At 42.8% G+C, this 21,561-nt stretch overlaps 2 protein-coding genes across 4 annotated transcripts in view; one reads left to right on the top strand and one right to left on the bottom strand.

The window, feature by feature from the left end:
* Window positions 1–589: 589 nt before the first annotated feature.
* On the bottom strand, window positions 590–10,533 carry tdrd1 (tudor domain containing 1). The gene is made up of 25 exons (XM_069156279.1): window positions 10,374–10,533; window positions 10,183–10,220; window positions 10,031–10,091; window positions 9,657–9,768; window positions 9,476–9,542; window positions 9,291–9,371; window positions 9,025–9,204; window positions 8,775–8,918; window positions 8,448–8,613; window positions 7,577–7,657; window positions 7,055–7,231; window positions 6,861–6,968; window positions 6,389–6,559; window positions 5,865–6,107; window positions 5,362–5,493; window positions 4,856–4,963; window positions 4,410–4,577; window positions 3,900–4,247; window positions 3,692–3,808; window positions 3,460–3,588; window positions 2,124–2,291; window positions 1,598–2,014; window positions 1,292–1,354; window positions 1,107–1,150; window positions 590–899 (listed from the first exon to the last, which is right to left on the bottom strand). Exons 1-25 carry the CDS (start codon window positions 10,531–10,533, stop codon window positions 828–830), a joined length of 3,555 nt encoding a protein of 1,184 aa, XP_069012380.1. The 3' UTR covers window positions 590–827.
* Window positions 10,534–12,494: 1,961 nt separating this feature from the next.
* Window positions 12,495–21,561, top strand: part of ccdc186 (coiled-coil domain-containing protein 186) — a 28,359-nt gene continuing 19,292 nt past the window's right edge. Inside the window, exons 1-6 of one of the 3 annotated variants that reach the window (XM_069155558.1) lie at window positions 12,495–12,511; window positions 14,287–15,253; window positions 15,720–15,846; window positions 17,248–17,376; window positions 19,878–20,090; window positions 20,631–20,750. In XM_069155558.1, the coding sequence (XP_069011659.1) occupies window positions 14,307–15,253; window positions 15,720–15,846; window positions 17,248–17,376; window positions 19,878–20,090; window positions 20,631–20,750 (1,536 nt within the window). In that variant the 5' untranslated portion in view covers window positions 12,495–12,511; window positions 14,287–14,306. Of the gene's footprint in view, window positions 12,512–12,538; window positions 12,597–12,962; window positions 12,987–14,286; window positions 15,254–15,719; window positions 15,847–17,247; window positions 17,377–19,877; window positions 20,091–20,630; window positions 20,751–21,561 lie in introns of those variants that run through there. The other 2 variants (XM_069155555.1, XM_069155559.1) reach the window with 2 other exon arrangements.

Genomic DNA, 21,561 nt, shown 5'->3' with positions numbered 1-21,561 from the left:
ACTCCCCTCCTCCTCCTCCCTCCCTCCCTCCCCACGCGCAGGGGTGAAGCACGAAGACAGGGAGTGCCCGAGAGACTTAAATGGCTCCCAAGGATTTTTTTTTATTTTTATTTTTTCCCCCTCTGAGCCAAGAAGAGAAGTTCATCCAACCCCACTGAAAGCAGATCAAACTGTTACGTTTAATCTCCGCTGCGGATTACTTCTGCTTAGTGTGGACAGCCAATGAAATGGACCAGTCAGTCTTCAGGTTTTCCACCACTGAATTTTTTTTTTGTTTATGAGAAAACTGAAACACATGTCAAACATAAATCAATCAATCAGGCAGGACACCCCGACCTAACAGGTGATTAGGACTGAACAAAGGAACAGATGGCAGCACAGCATGCGCTACAACACACTTACAGGAGACAAGGCAAGCTGATAATGGAGGCAGGATGTGTCTTGTAGCCGACATTTCTGCAGACTTTAAAAGACAAACCTTTAAATTGCTTTCAGTATCTTTTTTTTTTTTTCTTTCTTTCTTTCTTTAAGAAAAGCTCCAGAAATATTAAAACCTTAAAGTGACTGAAGTTTAACCACAGGTTAAAAACATAAAAGCCATGAAAAGAGTGTACCATCAGCGATAAGGACAGAAAATTAAAAGCTGGATGGCAACTACGGGAATAAAGAGGGAAAAAAAATAAAATAAATGACAAGCTGGATGGCAGCTTCTGGAGAACACATTCACAGGAAACCGGTTTTAGGAAAACACAGGCAGAAAAGAAAAGAAAAAATAACAGCCTTGATCGGAACGAGATGCCGAACATGTATGTACTGAACATCGAGTGTTATTTTGTCTGTGCAACTAAGTGCTTGAGGAGAGCGAGCTGCAGCTGCATCAGCTGTTCCAGATGATCAACCTGTGGAGGACAAGAGGAAATATTGATGTCGCCCACTTGCGCCTACATTCAAAATAATATGAAACATTTTCTCCTGTCGCACGATACGCATGAACAAACTAAAAACGCACGTCGTGTTGTTTTACCTTTCGCAATCAAATTACACAAATAAAAAATAAAATATATATATATATATATATATTCTAAAACTGTGAAACCAGCTCTGACCTTGTTCTTCAGGCTCAGACAGCAGCAGTCAGAGGTCTGATGATCTGGGATTCAGGTGGAGAGACAAGTGAATTCTGAGCCACCTCGAAAAGTCACAAACTAATCCTTTACATCATAGTCCAATGAAATTACAATACGTCACCTCAGGCAGGGAGGCTGCAGGCTCCGTTTTAATGCATACATACCATCAATGTTTGAATTCTTTTGGCATGGTGGTTCCACTGGCTCGATATGCTTCACCGGATCTTCTGAAACACAAACAGAACCGCCGACGGAGGTCAGCATTGGTATCTTGTGTGCCATCCCATCCAGATGTGCATTAAATACCCGCAGCGCCTCCGTTTAGTAACTTAAACTTACAATAATGAAGCAAATTTATTTATGTCATATCAGGTTGCCCAATCCAACTTTAAAATGTTCACAAAAATATATTATTGTACAGATTTAATCCTAAAATCTCGCCTACAATCGCAAATTCCAACTTGACCGACCGTTCGCGGACGCTGCAGAAGGACTTTCCTTCTGCTGAACGTTCTTGGCTTCTGGCTCGGGGGTTTTGGTCGGCTCTGCGGTGCCGAGCGGCCCCGGTCCGCTCCGGGTTCTGGGTACCGACTTGGGCTGCGGGCGGTCGGGTGCAGCTGTGGTGCCGATGGGAGTGCTGCTGCTGCTGTCAGTTTGGTCAGCCTTCCGGGCGGCGGCTGTGCGAGGGTTACTCTTTGAATGGGCGCGTAATGCGTCCAAGAGCGTGTCGGTGAGCTGTACCCCGCCACTCTCAGCGGGCAGAGTGAGGGAGAGCACGTTAGCAGAGCCGTCAAAGGACTGGACAGTGGCCAGGACGCCAGTCAGCGGCAAAGTTCGGAAGAGCTGCTGCACCTCCTCCGGCCACTCTGCCGGAAACCGCTCCTTGCCTATTAAAAAGGGGGGGGGGGGGGGGGGGGGGGGGGAGTAAACTACTGCAGCCCAGAGAAATCACACAGAGGACGTGCTTGAAACAACGGACAGCCCCCGTTGCCTTACCAGTGACGGTGCAGCGAACGATCTGAAAGGGGAGCTGCAGCAGGTGCACGGGGATGGACATTATTCGCGAGAACGGTACCTTCTCGCTGTTGCCGTAGTCGGCGTAGATGACGCTCGTCTCATTCTCGCCGACTTCCAGGACCACTGCGCGGTACCACTTATTGTCCGCTGGATAAATAAATAAAAAAAATACAATTAAAAGAAGCTCCAACTAAGGCGTTTAATTCACCTGTATACTTTTGTTATGTCACGTCAAAGGGTTGCGTTGACACAAGAGCTAAACATTCTCTACATGAAACAAAAGTTTATGCCGTCATGGAGGCAAAAAAAATAAATTAAAAAAAATAAAAAAAAATAGGCACAAATTTCATGAGCAAGTTCGGTACAAAAAAAAAAAAAAAACTTATACATCCACCCTTAAGACATAACAAGAGACATTTCTACATGTACAGCTTTTGTAAGAAGCTCCAGTCAGCACAGACAACTCCATTAAAACAGACCCTGTTGCTAGCGGGGCTGTGGAATGTATACCAGGCTATAGTCTCCTACCTGTATGGTGTGTTTAAAGAAGCCCCGATGCTCAGCTATGCGCGCGCGCGCGCGCACGCGCACACACACACACACACACACACACACACACACACACACTGTGTAATTACATCTACTGGCAGACATGGAATTACCAGCTTAGGACTGCAGCGACGAGAACTGCAGGTGGGGTCTCGAGAACCGCCAGAGAGCCAACACACCACTTGGATGCGAGAATGAAAAAGAGAGAGATTTGCACCGACAGATTCCGCTGGTTTGTCTTCCCTGTCGCCAGTAAGCGACGCGAGGGGATGGACACTGCCTGAACGACGGAACTGTGGATGTCCTTTCCACATAAAACAGGATCACGTGTAAAACAAATGGGTCCACCTCCTGAGATTCAAATACATATTTTTCATCAAATAAAATGTCTCGGTTAAGATGACATTGTTTGGGTATTGTTAGCTGTCATGGAGCATGATTCGCTTTGAAGTTGCATTTGTTACTTGTTACTGAGTCTTGTGAGAAAATCGGCCTGTTTGCCCCCTAATGGCTGCAAACACTAATGGTAATACTGGCCAACATCGAACTTGGATCACATACTGTGAGGCTGCGTGGTTTTGGAGGAGACATGCAATCAAATGTTTTGTGGAAATTTGACTAATTGAGAGGGAAGAGGCCAGGACTAACGCCGCTGTTTGTTGCTGCGTGTATTTGACGACGTGGCAGAAAGAACGAACACGAGTTTAAGTTCATCGATGCGACTGACTTGCGGCTGAATTTTCAGATTAACCCGTGTTTTCCTCACCGGAGAACTGGGCACAGCAGGCCGCCCCAGGAGCCGGTCTGCTCTTCACAGCGGAGGATAAAGTGGCCTGGTTGTTGCTGCAGTAGGCAGCCAGCTCCATCATAACCTCCTGAAGCTTTCGCTGGTTCACTTCACAAAAACACGATAGTTACAACAGACCACTATACCAACTTCTTGTCATGTAATGTCCGTTTTTTATAAGAGACGGGAGTGCTAAAGTGAGTGTTCTGACCCTGGGTGGGACCGAGCAGGTAGAAGAGGGCAGGACTAACGACAGCTGCGACGTAAGGCTGAAAGGTCTCGTTGGGCGGCAGCGCCACCGTCTTCCAGTCCACTGGGAACAAAGGAACTGAAACCAGATCACAACACTTCAAATCCAGCTCCTAAAAAAAAAAAATCACCAAACAGCATTTGATCTAAAGCACGTCACTCTAGCTGACCTTCTGATGGCTTTGCGGTCTTCCCTTCAGCTGGTGTCTCTGTGGGACTGGCTTCTGTCTGACTGGAGGCTCGAACATGTGATTGTTGGTGCTCATTTTGCTTCACTCTCTCCTGCTGTTTGGTGGAGGAGGCCGTCTTTTCATGCGTCTCTTTGGCGGTCTCTCCGGGAACTTTGGCGAGCTGCTCAGAAATGAGGACGGCTGCCACATTCTGCCCTCGGCTCTCCAGGTCCACACCGTAGCCCCGTTCGGTGGCGGAGAGGACGCGTGCAGACAGCTCCTCCGCTACCAGAGTCTGGAACCGCAGCAGGGCTTCACTGGTCCACTCAGATCCAAGAGGCTCCACACCTGAACACGAACATGCATGGCCTTTAACACGGCGGATGACATCCATATTTGGAGATGACAGGAAAGACAGAGATACTCCTTTGTTTGCTAAACTGACAGTTGTTTTACTGACACACACACACACACACACACACACACACACACACACACACACACACACACCTGTAAGCCAGCAGCGAATGGCCTGGAAGGGCAGTGTCAGGAGTTGGGGTGTAATGGACCGAAGGTGGCTTTTTTTGACTTCCATGCTGTAACCATAGTCCACTAAGTTCACTGCGATCATGTCTTCAGACGATCCCTTTACCGTAGCTCGATACCATGCTCCGTCACCTGGGGAGCAAACGGCACATTATGGACTACCAAAGGCCCCGAAAGAAAAAGGAGTTAAATCAAATGGTATTCAGCCTACAGACAGAAATGTAATATTCTGGCTTTTCATAAAAAAAATGATCAGTCCCAGCAACACCTAGAATCACCATCAATGAGTATTTAAATCTGCTTCGTACACAAAAGCATCATGCCTGTCCTTTTGTTGTTGTTGTTTTAACAGCCTGCTTGATGAGCTGACAGTATTTATCACAACCAGCGGTGCAGTGTGATGGTCTCACCAGGGAACATGGTGCAACAGGGCTCTCCTACTTTGGGCATGAAAGGTGAGGCGTCGGCCTCACAGTGATGTTTTAACAGCGGCCCGAGCTCCATCAGTCGCCGATGGTCTGAAAAAGTATCAGAATATAAAACTTTGTCTTATTCTTTTCTGAAATTATTTCCGTGACACAGTCTGATATAAAATCTATTGCAACAATGCCGGCCAGAGTTTGATCATGTATTTATTGCACTGAATAAAACAAATGTAAAGCTTCCACTAACATTTGTACAATACAACTGTATGTCAATAAAATATATGAAAAAGGGAATAATATAGTATATCACCGATGAGCACCTGCGATACGTGGCCAATTAAGCAAGATTTTCATTGTATACAACAATAGTGAACGGGCAGCATACTTATTGGGACGGGTGCTCCAAGTGGCATTTTTCTGTTGGTCAATATTCAGCTCAACCTGTTGTCAAAGATCAATAATGGTGGTCCGCTAGACTGAGCAAACAATACCTGCAGGGTTGTTGATGTGGCAGTAAAACTCGTCAGGGTTCTCCACCACGCTGGCTAGTAGCGCCACTGTCTGGTTGTGACAGGGAAGTTCAGTGCAAGACCAAACCAGAGGCTCACACACAGGGGGAGACACTGAAGAGCACATTTCAACACAGTAATATGCATCACACAGAGGTATCCAGTAATTCCTTGTCCAATCAAACTTTGAGCTTGAAAACAAAGTCATGAAATTGAGTGAGACAGATGCATAAACACGTTGACATCGAAAAGTAAAACTGTGACTGGGGGGTAAATACATTCACTGGCAGCCACAGAGAGGGACAGGCGGAAACAGTCACTGTTATAATCCTCCGTCAAAAGAAATCAGTCATTGATTAAATCCGAATGTTATTTTTCACGTTTTGATTTAAAATTTCAAAATGGGACTTGCATTTGCACAAGATCCGACTGGAACCACAAAGACGTCCGACTGTGTGACGCGTGTCGTTTCAGACACCTCCCACCTTGTGTTTCTGCAGTAGTCGTCTCTTCGGCCTGCAGGTCACTGCTGGCGGTAACGGCATAACCTGCAGATATCAGCAGCTCGGCTACGTTGGCCTGAGGATCACTGGCTTCATCGATCATGGCCACCAGCAGCGTGCCCTCGTGTGCTCCCTGGATCTCGATGTGCAGTATTCGGTTGGATACCCTTTGCTGCAGGGCCAAAAGGCATTCCTCAGACCATTCCTCCCCGACGGGCTGCACACCTGGAGAGGAGCCCGAAGACAGACGTTTGAATGAGTGCGAGAGACAATTTGCTGAGACAAGACTTAAAAACACGTTAGTGCTGTAATACGTCATTTCAATTGACCAAATAAAAGTCAAAACCACAGACTTTTTGCAGTATTTTATCATCACATTATTGCCCAATTTCACCAATGAGGTATATTTGTAGATTTCTTCAAAAAAAAAAAATCAGAGTGACACTAAAGTTAAAGAAAAGGCTTGCGACTGAGCCATCAAACACACTGCACAATGGAGGTCCTACCTGCTAGACCGCACGGTATGGCCTGCGTCGGAACGGCCAGCAGTGAAGTACTGATAGGTCGCAGGAGGCCTAAATCCACCTCTTCAGAGTTGCCAAAATCAAGGTAGCCGACACAGACGTGTTCCCCTGATGAGTAAGCCAGCACTTTAGCCCTGTACCACTGCTTGTCCTCTGAAAGAAACATGAAGAGGTAAGGCCATAGATTCACAGAGCATATCTACCACTATGAAGATACAAACTTGATATTATACTGTCTGTAGAAATGTTGAAACCCAACTATTATGCGCGTTATATTTTCAGTATCTTGTGAATTGGTCCGTTTCGCCACCGTTCAGGATCGGGGCATTTTCAAATCAAGTGAACTATGAAGTACACTAATTTATTGGCAAATATAAGTTTTTGTTCTGAAACTTGGGGACATCCTGCCAACATGCAACGCGTGATGTTTCTATATGTACATAAAGGGTTGTACCCGAGAACTGTGCACAACAAACTGTGCCAGGAGCTGGTCGGAAGTTCGGCGAGGCTGCAACCTGACAGCAGTAGTTCCTCAGCTTCAACTGCAAATTCTGAATTACTCCTGCAAACCAAAATCTCTGTCAGCGGAAAGATGCATGCTGAGGTTGATAGGTTTAGGTTGCATTATCCAGAAGAAATTCGGCTCACCAGCATTCTCCACCTTCTGCACTATAAGTTGACTGGGTGACTTGAAGTGAGTGACCGCAACAGATAGCTGGTCTCCCACTGCCTGCGTCAGTGGCTCCGGTGGTTGAGCCCACGTATTGTCATCTTTCCCATCAGAGTGACACTTGAAGTTTTCCAAGGATGCACTCACCATGGCATCTGAGAAAAATCAAATACACGCCAAAACTCTTTTCATATAAACAGAGAGAATATTTTTAGCACTGTGGTTCAGGTTAATTGTATTCTCTAAATATACTTAATTGTCAATGTATATATATAAAAAAAAAAAAAAAAAAAAAAAAAAAAAAAAAAAAAAAAATCCAGATGCTGAATTTCTTACATGCTGTCAGAAGTCATAAAATGACATATCTATTACATATCTCAACAAACTCTGCAGTGTAACAGTGATGTCTTGCGATTCACCCCAGTTCTGTCCCTTGTCAGAGCCCTGATCTGCAGATTGATCTGAGATGTGATGGTTAAGTACACATGAAGTTAGCTTACTTATATCTTGCTTAGTTGGTGATACAGTGACTTCTTTTCGTGCATATCCTTGCTCAAGGAGGAATGTGCTCAACTGCTTTCCTGAAAGACACAAGGAGGAAGGGAGTTGGGTTTAATTCAATTCAATTTAATTTATATAGCGCCAAATCACAACAGAGGTTATTTCATGGCACTTAACACGTTGAAGTCCTTACAGCAAGACTTTACAATATTTTTCAGAGAAACCCAACAATTCAACAATTCCCACATAAGCTAGGAGGGAAAAAACTCCTCTTTAAGGGAGAAAAACCTCCAACAGAAGGAAGGAAAAACTCCCTTTTAACAGGAAGAAACCTCCGACAGAACCGGGCTCAGAGGTGGGCGGAGCCATCTGCCCCCGACCGGTTGGGGTGAGAGGAGAGCAGAGAGAGAAAAGGACAGCATAGAGATAGAAGAGAAGAACTGTTGGTGGAGACGACAAGCGCAGGGAAGAGGCATGCAGCTCCATGATGGGACATCTGCAAAAGAAAGAAGAAAAACTACGCGAGCGAGGGAACTGAATGGAGAGACGACAGATAATAAGCAAAAACTGTGAGAGAAAAAGATGGTGAGGTGCGAGTCTGTAGAGAGTTAAAGAGTAGGAGGAAAGAAAAGAAGCTCGGCGTGTAACGAGGTCCCCCAGCAGCCTCGGCCTATAACGGCATAACTAAGGGTTGGTTCAGGTCCACCTGAGCCAGCCCTAACTATAGGCTTTATCAAAAAGGAAAGTTTTGAGTCTAATCTTAAAGCTAGAGAGGGTTTTTGCCCCTCAAACACAAACTGGGAGCTCTTAAGAGTTTTAACTTCTTAGAATTCTTCACATGTGCATTCATCCTTATGGTTTTCAGCTCACCATTATGAAGCAGGATATCGATAGCATGCATGCGGCTGTTCTCCAGTGTTTCCACCAGCTTTGCGGTCACGGTCTTGCCGGCCACCAGCTGTCTCACTGCAAAGCAGGACTCGCCTGACCAGTGGCTAACCAACGGTACCACCTCAGCGGTGCAGCACTCCATTGCCTACAAGTAATAGAGGACGACGCTGATGTCACAATGCAGGCATAAAGAACGTTATGGCCTTGATGGTTGTGTGTGCATGATTAATACTTATGGAGAAAATAAAATGTCTTGACGTCTATTGCTGTTACATTGGACAACTGCTGGTCCGAATATGCACTCACACAAGGGCAAAAAGGCTGAATATTAGCAGTCAGGGGTCTCATCCTCTCCACAGGGACATTCTCTTCATTGCCAAAGTCAATGTAAAGGATATTAGCCATCGTCTGGTCAGCATCCAACGTCTGCACAAGGCCTCGGTACCAGTTCTACACATATTAATATACAGACAAATGACAGAGCCGAGAACTGAGCCAGTGTGTTTGCTAAACCTTGTGCATCTTGTGAAATTGATTGAGAGGGGCCTCTACTCACCAGATCACAGGAAAACTGAACCGCGCAAACTTCCCCAACACAGGGTACATACGTCATCACAGAGGAGCAGCTGTACGTTTTCTGAAGCTGTGTGCTGATGTTTTGTAAAGCTTCAAGCAGCTCAGGGCTTTGAGGAATGAGGAAAAACCTTCCAGGGCTGTCAAACTCAACAACAGATGCCTGAAAACACGACAAACAGTGTTTTGGTATTTCACAAATCTGATTAGATTAGTCTTTACAGTTAAGGCAAAATGGGTGTGTTATACCTGAATGTCTGTTCCCTTAATGACTTTAGTAATAGGTAAGTCCTTTAAAAAGACCCTGTGGGGGCTGGATGGATCACCATACTTCAATAAATAGAAATAAAAAGAGAGAGAGTTAAATATCACTATTATTTTACAGTGTTCAAATCATGCAAATGTTGAACTTACAACTTTTCATTTGCAATTACCTCCAACTTCAACAGGCTGGTGGTTTCTGCCACAACTGGCAAAGCTGACGTTTCCTTTGGTTTCTCTCTTTAGATTAAAGGAAAAGAGTGAAAATTATCGGCCGTTTTTTTTTGTTGTTGTTGGTGTTAAAGCAATGGTAACAGCTGCCAGTCAGTAGCACTCAGGGTTGACCCAGCTTACACTGCAGTCTCCGGATCGACGGGCGTGCACAAGTATTTGTGTTCCTTCCAGTCTTCCGTCTGACACACCACAGAGCAGTAGGACATCTTGCAGCGCTTGCACCGAAAACTCCCTGTCAACGAACATTGGTAAATCAGGCTTCACTAAACTGTTGACAGAAACCGCAGTGCTGAAATGTGTCCCATATTAATTTCGACAGTACATCCTCAGATACACCGATACCATAAACTTAATATGAAAAGCAAAGACAAAACGAAGCTGTGAAACGTGTTGCCACTTCAGGGCGAGCTGGTTAATTCGCCCGGCGAAGAGTCTTTGGCTGAAACGAACACGGCTGCAGGAACTCAACATGTCCCTTTAAACTGCATTGTTACCTTGCTGACCACAAAAGTTGCAGAAATATCCAGTCAGTGCTGGCGTAGCCGAGCCTGACAACTGTGAAGGCAGAAGAGATGCACTGAGACTCTTACGTCAATACGACACACTTGATTTATCCAATAACCAAAACTGCACGTTTGTTACATACTCCAGATGTATTCCTGCTGACTGGTGAATTCATGGTGCCTGAAAAAAATAAAAAGAGAGACGACATACTTAAAAAAAAAAAACACACAAAAAAACAGGTTAAATAACGTTAGCAAATTGCAACTCAAAATGGAGGTATCCAAAGCAGTTACGTGTCCGATAATGGACACAAACCTATCTTGACTGATTTACCGTCTCCGGTGGCGCCCGACGCGGGTCGCACAGGTGTCACACCGGGCGCGACGGGGTGTCTGGGAGGAGGCAATGTGGTGGAAAGAGCCGCGGGCCTCGATGAGGGTTTCCTCAAAGGCAGGTTTGGTCGAACCTGATTCGGAGTGAGCGAGCCGTTCATCTCGGTAGCCGTCACCTTTATATATAAAAAAATAAATAAATAAATAGTCAGTTTATTACAAACGGGTGCGAGCAGAAACAATCGTCAGCTCGTTCATGAACGGTCAAACAGCTAACAGTCACCTACTGTTAAACAGGTCACTCGCTAATTAGACAATTGCAACCTGATACTAAGGCCAAAAACTCAGCAAAACTTTCGATAAAGAACTTAAAGAATGCTATACCACAACAATAAACCAAATAAATACATATTTACTGTATTTATTTTTTTTTTAAATTAAATTGCACAGTCAGTATCGTACCTGAGAAGACGCGTGGTTGCAGAGGGGGGAAAGAAAAAAAAAAAAAAAGAGTTGCACATGCGCACTACGTTCCGCCTTCTTTTTTTGGGATGCCCAATAACCTTTAATTGTAGGGAGGTCAAAAGGCCAGGGTTAAGAAGAGAGACATTTAACAACCACTTTGTTTTGATTGTGCAGGGACATTTTATTTGCCTTAATTGATAATAAAAAATTTTTTAAAAAAAAATTAAATAATAAAAGGAATATCTGATTCTGTGCAAGGGTGAGAATCAGACATTCCAACCATTAAGGCTACAGAAAACCAACAATAATACACTTTTACACAGGTCAATAAAGATACACCTTAGTGTTGGGCTATGTCTGGAACTACTCTATCACGTGCTTTGAGCACTGGCTCACAGTTTTGGAATTTTCTAAAAAAAAAAAAAAATGGTATTTCTTTATTTATCTTGATAATATGATAATTACACAATGATAATATTAGTAAAATTAAAAATAAAGTAGGTATAATAAACAATTGTGAAAATTCAACTAATATGGTAAGAACAACAATGATACTAAATTAGAAGGGCATATGATTTAAAATGTTTTATCGTTTGAAATAACTATTTTATTAATTTATTTATTCATTTATTTGAACACATAAAACACTACAACTACAAGGTATTCAGCTTTGTAAAAATGTGGATGTTCAGGAGAGGTAAAAAAAAAAAAGGGAAATGTTAGAACTTCATCACAACTAAAAGATGTGTGCCATATAAGGGACAGGGAAAAAGAAACAATAGAATTCAAATAATAAGTACTACAATTTATTATTGAACTGTGTTTAATTCAGAATCTTATGAGAATCTGTCATAGGGGTTTACAGTATATGACAGCTGAAAAACAGAAAACCCTTCAGATATTAAGTGGGCCACATAGAAAAGTTAATAATTAAATGAAAGGCTCTTTAAACCATCTGCACTGAAGGCACATGGTCACACAGATGCTTGTGGCACACACCCTTTTTGCCCTTCCCTGGTTGCCATCCAGGCCTCCCAGTGAGCGTTCGGCTATATCCTCAGGAGAAAAAAAAAAAGCATTTGTTAAACAAATATCTACAACTGCTTTCTTACATCAGATAGTATGTATCCTCATATTAAAAACTCAATATATGCTATTTTCCAAACCAGTACAAGCAATAATGTTCTTAAAGCACCCAAAAAACTGAATTAGGGCTGGGTATTAAAGTAATACAACAACATTTGATGCTATTTAATTCATAGTTTTGTTTTGTTTTTTTGTGCTACATTAGTTTAAAAGGAATTTCTGGAGCTTCATACTCAACAAAATAAGGTTTTGAGAAGAGTTTTTTTTTTTATTTAGGATTACTGACATAATCTCGTTCGGTACGGTATTTGAATAAACTGCAGACCATTTCAATAAGTCATATGAATAGTATGAGCAGCGTGAGGTAAGTTAATGTGGTTTGCTGATCCGTGAACTGACTTGTGTTACGCGATTCAATTTTAAGGCGGAGTTTGTCGCCATTTAGGTACCTGTCGTGTGCTTACGTCAGACTACGTCATCGATCACTGGGCTGTCATTGGTTTATATCGCCTCGTCGTTTTTTTGTTTCCTGCGGTGGCCATATTTGTTGATGTGTCATATCAAAGTGACTCGTTGGGCGATCAGCTGGTAAGACTGAGGGGGGGGGGACTCCAAGTTCACTCTTATTCCGATTGTCTCCGCATTGAACTGCAGCATGGGTTTTTTGCAATCGGTGGGTAAATCTTACAGCCAATCGGTTATGTTTTGACGCCGGCGTTAGCCACGCTAGCTGAAGTGTGAGGGGATTGTACTGTAAAGGAGCTAAAGCGTTAGCTTCACCAGCTAAAGTAAGCGGTGGCCCTGTAACCTCACAACATGTCAGTCTGCAGTCGAATCCGTTTAAATCACATCTCGTGGGTTTGATGTTTTCTTTAAATGTTTTTATTCTTACCGCGTGAGACAGGTTTTCGCCTTGGATACGTAAACAGATCGCGAGCTGAAGTCAGACCAGGCTGTCCTAACGTTAAACGAACCGACATGTTCTTAAATCAGCAGTAAATACATGCAATACATCGGCCTGCTGCTTTGCAGTCACCAACCCGGTTAAGGGACACTTAAAAAGGTGTGTTTTAAGAAGGGTGGCTACACCCATCACGTGAACTCCAGGGTTACGGAATGACGCCTGTCAAAAGAGCATCTTCAGCTTCGCGTGTGTTAAAGCTGATGTTCAAGTGACGAGGCTGGACTGTCTCTGAATGCAGCTGTGTCACAGGTTTACACAAGGGGACGGTGGTAAGCACAGTCATTACGGGTTTTTATTGACAGACCTTATAATTTCGAATCTCAGTTGTGTAATAGCTGCAGAAGTACAACAGGATGATGCAGAAAGAGGTGGGACAAATGGTCCTGGGAGGGGTGTGGGGGGAGGTTTGGATCAGGAAACATGGTGTAACAGAAGAAGGGGTCTCGACCACAGCATATATTTCATTGTCTCGCAAGAACGCAGAGAGTTGAGTCAAAGTTTACACGGCTTCCCGCTGTCCTCAGTCACCCCAGCAATTAATAACAAACTAAATGCTGACACAGCCTTTTTCAGTCCAAGGGAACTGTTAACTCCTGAATGTTGGATTGAGTAGGTTAAAGCCAAAACTGTATGTTTCAGACAGAGATAGGGTTGATTAATTTACTTTAATTTAATCATTATCTTTACTCTCTTAATCTACTTCTTAGATTAACTGGATGTGTTATCAAGATGTTCCATTAAGATTGTAGTTCTTTCTTCTCCGCGGTAACTTCAGTGTGGTCATGCTTCATGATTTGGGGTCATTGGCTTCATATTGCCTCTTTTGCATTGAGGCTATTGGACACGGTTAGAAAAGTAGTATTGAAGACAAATGTACAGTTATTAATGGCAGATCTTTTAACGTGTGTTTTACCAAGACATCTGATTGGTTTAGTGATACATTTTGAGCAGAAGTAACTGTGTAATAACTGTGTAATAATCTTGAATACCTGTTGTCTGATGTTCTGCGGCACATACCTCCAAATGTATTACGTCACAGGTGTTGACAGCACCGTACCTTGTAGTGTGTGTGTGTGTGTGTGTGTGTGTGTGTGTGTGTGTGTATGTGTCTGTTGGACATTGTTTACGTTTAGTTTCCTTTTGGTAACAGATAAACTAACATGAGGAAATATGAGAGTTATTCTCAGGATTGTCTGGGTTCTTCCTGACTCAACAAGGCTAAGATTCTGCCTTGACGTGACCAGGAAGGCACAACATGCAAATGGCCACAGTATGCTGTGAGGTGTGGCACACAGGAATTTTAGGTTGTAAAGAGATAAAACTGTTGTTACATTATGTATAAATCACCAAACTCTCTCCCTGTCTCTCCTTTGTGTTTGCTTCTTCCTCACTATGCCAGATTTGAAGCAGAGAAAGTCCATGGATCAGCCTGGTCCTGCGACAGAAACACACATGATGGAAGGATCAGACGTCAAATCTGTGACGGAGGCATCACACCAAGAGAATCAGCTTCACAACAGCACGTCTAACGTGGAACAGCAGGAACAAATCTCTCACAACAGTGCACATGATGCGGAAATCAGCAGTCAGGCAAAAGATGAATTGCCACTTGACAGTGAATTAATCACGACGACAACAAACACAAAGACAGAGCAGGAAGCTCAAACACGCAGTCAGGAACATCCAGACGGGAGAGAGCTGGCTGTTGATACCAGTGCTGTTTCTTTGGGAATCGGTAGACCTCCACTTAGTCTTTCAGATGACAACGTTATCACTTTGGTAACCCCAGTCACCACGCTGGAAGTAGTAGACAGCTCTCCTTCCGTTCTCGAAGGGACAAAAGACACCTCATTGACTTTCGATGCCACCTCTCAAAACAGCAACGAGCAGCCATCCCTCTTGATTACAAATTGTTCCACAGAGCCATCACCTGTTGACGACAGTGGCTCAGCTAAGACGCCATCATCCGTTTCTGTCCAAAACTCACCCACCGACACCACAACGACCTCCGGGATCTCTAACGGTCCCACCAGCCCGAGCTCCGACACCGTCAGCTCCTCGCTTGCCTCCAGCCCACAAACCAGTGCCAACAACTCAGTCCCCTCACATTCTTCGTTGAGTCCTTACGACACTGATTGCAGCCGAAAGCTGATTTCCCAGATCCAGCGCTCGCTGTCACAAGAGTCGCTGCTGGATGAGCTGGAGTCGGAGCTGTTGGCTTGTCAGCTGCCTGAAGGTGAAGGTGGAGGCGAGAGGAAAGGCAGCCCACCTGTCAACGGACTCCCCACAGACCAGGAGGACTGCATGGCGGTCTTTGAGAAGTGTGTGCAGTACAAGTATGCACAACAGGAGAAAGCTATTCAGAGGTAAACTGTTATGTTGTACAAGCCAATTATGCACATCATTATTCCGGGAGGTGTAGAAGGAGGAACCTTTGACATATTAGACAACCTTTCATTTTAATCTTCACTTTGTACAGTACTTGGCTTCCTGTGCAGTGGGGCAGTTTACCTGCCAGCTGTTTCTTTCGCTTTTGCTTTACTTATAAAAATCTGCCTTCATCAAGCTGACACAGGAAAATACTTGTTTTAAAACCTCAGCAGTGTTTTCATTAGTGAAACTGGTGAATAACAGCGAGCATAATCCACACATGTTCCAGTCCAGCTCTCTTTTGGCCTTAATAGCAAATTCTTCAGTACTTTGTATGGACTTGACCTGAATTCGGATTGTGTGTGTGTGTGTGTGTGTGTGTGTGTGTGTGTGTGTGTGTGTGTGTGTGTGTGTGTGTGTGTGTATACACACTCCATCTGTGTACTCCATCTGTGTGCATAGGTTGCTTGAGGAGAATAAGAGACATCAGGAGCTGATCCTGGGTATCTGCTCAGAGAAAGACAAGATGAAGGAAGACCTGAAAAAGAGGACAGAGACAGAAAAGCAGCACATGGCCACCATCAAAAAGGTCAGTTTCATTCTCTGTCGTCTGTTCATGTTGTTCATGGCATTGACTGTTTAGGAGACATACTCTGAACTAACGGTCCATGTTCATCATGTACGTCTCTCCAAGCTATTTTTGGTAGCTTTTTGAAAACAATGGAAGCCTCTTTACCAGATGACAGGGAATTGTTCCGCTGCAATGCTTTGTCTAACTTTTGTCTGTGCCAGACTTTGATTTCTGCTAATTGTGTTCACATTGCTCGAGCAGTTTTGCAAATACTGTTGACACTATTATAGCGGTGAAAGACTTTGTTCTGCAGCAGTAATATATTTATATGCAAACCTTGATGAATTATTATCATTTCTCTTGACCATTGCTAGATCATGTAGTTTTCAAATTATTAATGGGTGACTCACCTGAATGTGTAGGTGCTTGCTTGCATTTTTCTTGCATTAGTGTTCAAAATCTATAAATTGCCCTCTTAGTAATGGTAATGGCCCTGTTGGTTTTCAGGTTGATGATAAACTCTTAGATTAGTAGAAGAGTAATTCCTCATAGTTGATATATGAGTTACATTCCGAAAAACATTGAATATCAATAATATTTTGTCTGTGAGGCGAGGGTTTAGCTGACACTGACTGCTGTACAATGTAATGGACAAATGTTGTGTAGCTGCAGCAGTCACAGTGACACTCTCAATTCAATTAAGTCTGGACTCCAGCCTTGTATTGCTGATAATTAAGGACATCAAGCACAGCAGCCCGGTGGGGAAAAGAAAATGATACTGAATCCTGATTGCCAGCATTCAAAGCAGCACTTGTGCATCATCACCTGTGTAAATCTTAGCTTTTTTTTTTTTTTTTCCTAGTGTTTTCTTCCCTTTGATTTACAAAGATCACCTTGTACATGAGCTAGAACTCCAAAACAAAAGTGCCTCCCTATTCATTGGGTCTGGTTTAGCTTTGCTGTTGCCATGGAAGGAACAATAATTGACTCATGTTGTCAGGGTAACATGGTTTGTTTAAGCATTGTATAAATAAAAGGCTATAGGATGGATTTGTATGATGTACACCTAATGTATGCTGTCTAGTTTTAGGCTTGAGAGATTTACTGTCTAGTATGTGTTTTGCAGCATTTTCCAGAAATGTTCTAAAAGTTAAAGGCTATGCTGATAAGGTAAAAGAAGCTCTCCATCATAAGTATTGTAGGCTAATCTCACCAGAAACATTTATTCTTATACAGTAAAATTATCTGATTTTTCAGAATTAAACAGACTGACATCCTCTTCTTCTGCTGTCTACATTTATTTGGCCTTCAGCGTTTTGTGTCAGGTGTCATCCTGCCTGACAGGTTAGCTCAGGTGTGGCCCAGACTCATCATATTGCCCAACAAGCTGCTTACCCTGTATCCTCCCTGTTTCTGCAGTTGGAGGGCAGGGTGGATGAGCTGCTGAAAGAACTGAAGGAGTCGCGGGATAAACTAATTCACCAGGATCAGGCAGCTAAGGCCGCCCTCCAGCAGATGCAGAGGGAGACGTCTTACCGGCTAGAACAGGTAAAACGGAGACCTGAATGCTCCGAAACTCCTTGATAAGCTGCTCACACAACTTAGTTTTGCCCAAATCTGACTGTGATTTTCATGTTTGGTTTTGTTTCGTGACAGGCTACTTCAATAGGTGAAGTTTGTAACTTAACACCGTATGTTTTTACCTTTTTTTAAAATGTCAACATACCCATCGTAAAGGCAGATTTGGATTTAAGACTGTGTAGGACATATAAGTTCTATCTATGTACCCCAGCATTAATCCTGGGCTGAATAGTTGACAAAAACGACTGGAGATATTTTGCTGAGTGTTGATGATAAAGATCCTGTGATCTTAACAGGATACAACAGTAGAAATGACCTACCGACACAGTTTATGGATACTTGGGGGTATATGTTTAATGGGATACAATTAAATAGCTATCGATGTATTGACAAGAGATCAGGCTCCGACTTCTGAAGTCAGAGATCCCAGTGAGAAATGAACAACAGCAAACTCGGACTGCTAATGCACACAGCATTCAATAAGATCCATGTTTAATTGAGCGATATCTGATTAATTGCGCCCCATCGGCTGCACCTCTGTCTTGCAAACTGCTCACGTACCACTTCTCGCAAAAACATCTGTAACTCGGTGGCTCTTTGCGCATCACGGTGCTGCTCTCCGTTCGCGTGCAATAGGAGCAGTCTCTGAACTTTTTGATTGCCCTCATAGCTGTCGGTATTTATGTCTATAACATGAGTGAGTGCCGATCAATACATGATACTTCCAGCAATAAACTTGCATCGCCCTACATACATACTGTAAACGTCACAATAAAGCAGCATTTATCTTCAGATTAAGATTGTTTCAAAATGAAAGATAGTCACAACAAAAATACATCGTTTTTTTTGCCAGACACTGTCCCCCCTCTCCGCACATCCCCCTCTACCACCACCACGACCACCCCCTCCTTTTTTTTTTTGTTTTTTTTTTGTTTAAGATGTCTTCACAAAACTTGCAGCTGATCGTTCAAGGTCTTTGCACACCAAACTCTTGTTATTGCAGATTTAATCACTTGTTAAACGAATAGTGCAGGAAGGCACATTTTTCATCCGGCAGTTTGCACACCTGGTTGAAACCCTGTACGGCACTTTTCTCTTGACAGTTTTGTCACACTTCACCATTTTTAATTTCACTGTTCAGTGAACAATACGAGGTAGATTTTGCTCGCGGCCGTATCTTTTAAGCCCTTCCATTGTTTCATTCCTCCCTTGTATTAAGATGGTGACCCAGTCCCAACCAGCTGTTTCTTCTGAGGTTTGAAAACATTGTGTTGTGTTAATTTATAGACATTTTGCGACAACTAACTTCTTTCCTAAAATAACATTGTGATGTCACATGCGCAACATGATCTATTTTCCTTGTTTCATATTCTTAAACGTACAAATTCACACAGCATCTCGTGTACAGTTTGTACAGTTTCTCCACTTTTCTCTTGCTCTCCCAAAACCCCCAACTCGTTACAGCAAACAGTACAAGTTTGGCACACGAACATAAAACTGAGAAGCTGCACATGAGCATGTCGTTGGCGTGAGGAGTGAACACACGGGTGTGAGACTACAGGGGAAAGCAAAGAAAGAGCCACCAGGTTGAGAGTGAAGTGCATCAGGGTCTTGAAAAGGGCAGGGCTGATCGCGTGCTTCAGGTAGCAATCAGTCTGCACTTACACAGTGAATGTCGAATTTTCGTTAAAGGAAATGTCATTGTCGAGGCAAACACCCATCAGATTTTTACATACTATATCATGTCAGCGAAACCTGGTCTCCCATCGTCATAGCAACACATTGGCTGGTTCAAGCCTCTTGAATCGGAGCATCTGATGCTCTTTCTTAATAATATAAGACTATAGGTAGTTTTGGACCAAGTTAGACCAAACAAACAATTTGAGTATATTCATTTCACACCTTGACCATCTTTTGTTTTACTATTTTCTGACATTTTGTTGAAAATACAATGAATTCATTAATTGAAAAGATAATTTGCTAAATAATTAATAATAATTACTTTAAGCCCTAGTTTATGCAAAAAGGTAAACTATGGGGTTGAGAGAGTCTGGGTGTATTACTTTTTTGGTTCTCATCCACTGGTACAATAAGGCAACAGAAAAATGCCTTTGTAATATTGCTGCCAAGTGGAAGCTTGTTCGAGCGACTTGAAAAAGGTTGACATGCTGACAGTCATAAAGTGGGTCAGCACGTCTGTCTTACATCCCCACTACAACAGGGATCATCCACCTGTCTTTCTGACTGTCCGTCTTCTATCACTTCTGTCAGTTCAGGTTGAAATCAAAGCAGGCTAAGTGGAGTAGTCCATGTAGTGTGTCTGCTCACAACCACCTCCTCTTAGAGATCCTCAAGGAAGACATGACTTTTTTTTTTCTGATCCTCTCATGGATCCAACAATTTTGGCAACTCCCTGACTGAAGTAGGACATTTTACAACTTGTCTCATGCTATAAACAATCCTCCCAGGTGAACAAGAAGTGTGACGAGGCACGTCAAGAGAAGGAGGCCATGGTGATGAAATATGTGCGGGGGGAGAAGGAGGCCCTCGACCTGAGGCGGGATAAGGAGGGTCTGGAGAAGAGGCTGAGGGAAGCCACCAAGGAGGTGGACCGCCAGGCGCTCCGAGGAAACCAGCTGGCTCAGGATAAAGGCCGGCTGCAGCAGCTGTACGACGCAAAGGTAAGTACTGTGTCCGAGTTCTTATGTGCCTTGTTGTAGCGTTGTTATGTTGGAAGCTGTTTATTAGGACATAAAGACTCGATACCTACTCGACTTTATCAGATGTATTTGCATTAAGTCTGTTAACTTCTCACAAAAGAGAAGACTAAAGACGTCACACAATTTTTCGGTCAATGCATTTGAATGTATTTTTTATGTGTTAATTTGATTATATTTGGCATGATTTACCATTCTAGACATTGATATACATAGATACATGTCCCTCTCAATAGTTTGCACTGTACAGTGAAAATTTCATACGAGTTTCTCCAAGATGTGCCCAGCATTGTTTGGGTCATGCAGATTTTATCTCCCTAGTCTTTATTACACTGCTGTGAGTCTTATCAGAGCAATATGTAAGATGTCCCAGTTTTTTGGAATTAGGAGTGGAAAAACAAAATAAGTTATTTAATAATAGGTATATGAGCTCAGTTAAAGATCTGTTCCCTGTCCTGTTCTTTAATATTGTTCTTGTCTCACCCATGTTTATTTTGTTCTCAGGAGGGCGAGGTTAGCAGGTTGACTCGAGAGGTGGAAAAGTTAAAGGAGGAGATCAACTCTCATCTTATCAAGGTCAAATGGGCCCAGAACAAACTGAAGAGTGAGGCAGATGTGCACAAGGTAATCCAACTGCTATTTTTGTATTGGTTTTGTCTTAAATTTGTTACTTATTGAGGAAGCAATCCAACCTCGAATATGTTTTTCAGATAAAAAATATGACATTTTACCAAAATTTTGACCAGTATTATTACCATATTTATGTAACATTTCCAAAAATTTAGAAAAAAAATCAAGCAAATGATCAGTAAACAACACACAAAAAGCTTGGCATAACTTGACATAACGTGGTAAAGAAATGTACTGGCCTCAGTGGTGCCCAAAGCAGCTTGGTGGCTGCATGTAAACCTTACAATGGAGTTTACAACCAAAATTTATAACCCCAGAATTCCCTGTTTTCTTATTTGTTGTTTTGTTGTAAAATTATCAGCAGAAAAATTGTCAGAAAACATAAAGAAAAAAAATACAATGTTCTACTTATTTGCATACAGTATTATTGTGCTTTAGATATTGTTGTAGACATGGTGTGAACCTGAGCATGCTGCAGTCAAATCTTATTTAAAAGACAATGAATCCAAATAGCTAAATTTACACAATTGCATCACTAATACCGCTGACTACAGAAAGGAGTTGCTGCTCAAGGATACAACGTATACATTACCCCTATCATTAAAACGACATGGATCCTCTGATTATTGTTGATTTTCTTCAGTCTAAAAAAAAAGCATGCCTGTTGTTTGTTGAACACGTACGCAGGCACACAAATGATTTCCCCTCCGGTCATTTTATCTGCAGATGCTCCATTAAAAAAAACAAAAAAAAAACATGATTAGATGTGTCTTGTGATTTACGAGCAAAATGAAATGGGGTGGGA

Source organism: Embiotoca jacksoni, unplaced genomic scaffold, assembly GCF_022577435.1.
Source record: "Embiotoca jacksoni isolate LCO1_2020_lvr unplaced genomic scaffold, fEmbJac1.0.p SCAF_20, whole genome shotgun sequence".
Classification (NCBI taxonomy): domain Eukaryota; kingdom Metazoa; phylum Chordata; class Actinopteri; family Embiotocidae; genus Embiotoca; species Embiotoca jacksoni.
The sequence above is the reverse complement of the archived record's forward strand: the minus strand, read 5'-3'. Positions and strand labels throughout refer to the sequence as shown.

Excerpts from the sequence above, each read along its gene's own strand:
- tdrd1 (XM_069156279.1), bottom strand. The coding sequence starts at position 10,533 with ATGAACGGCTCGCTCACTCCGAATCAGGTTCGACCAAACCTGCCTTTG. Across the intron at positions 7,658-8,447 it reads CGATATCCTGCTTCATAATG|GAAAGCAGTTGAGCACATTC; the intron begins GTGAGCTGAAAA and ends TGTGTCTTTCAG. Across the intron at positions 4,964-5,361 it reads CCACATCAACAACCCTGCAG|ACCATCGGCGACTGATGGAG; the intron begins GTATTGTTTGCT and ends ATACTTTTTCAG.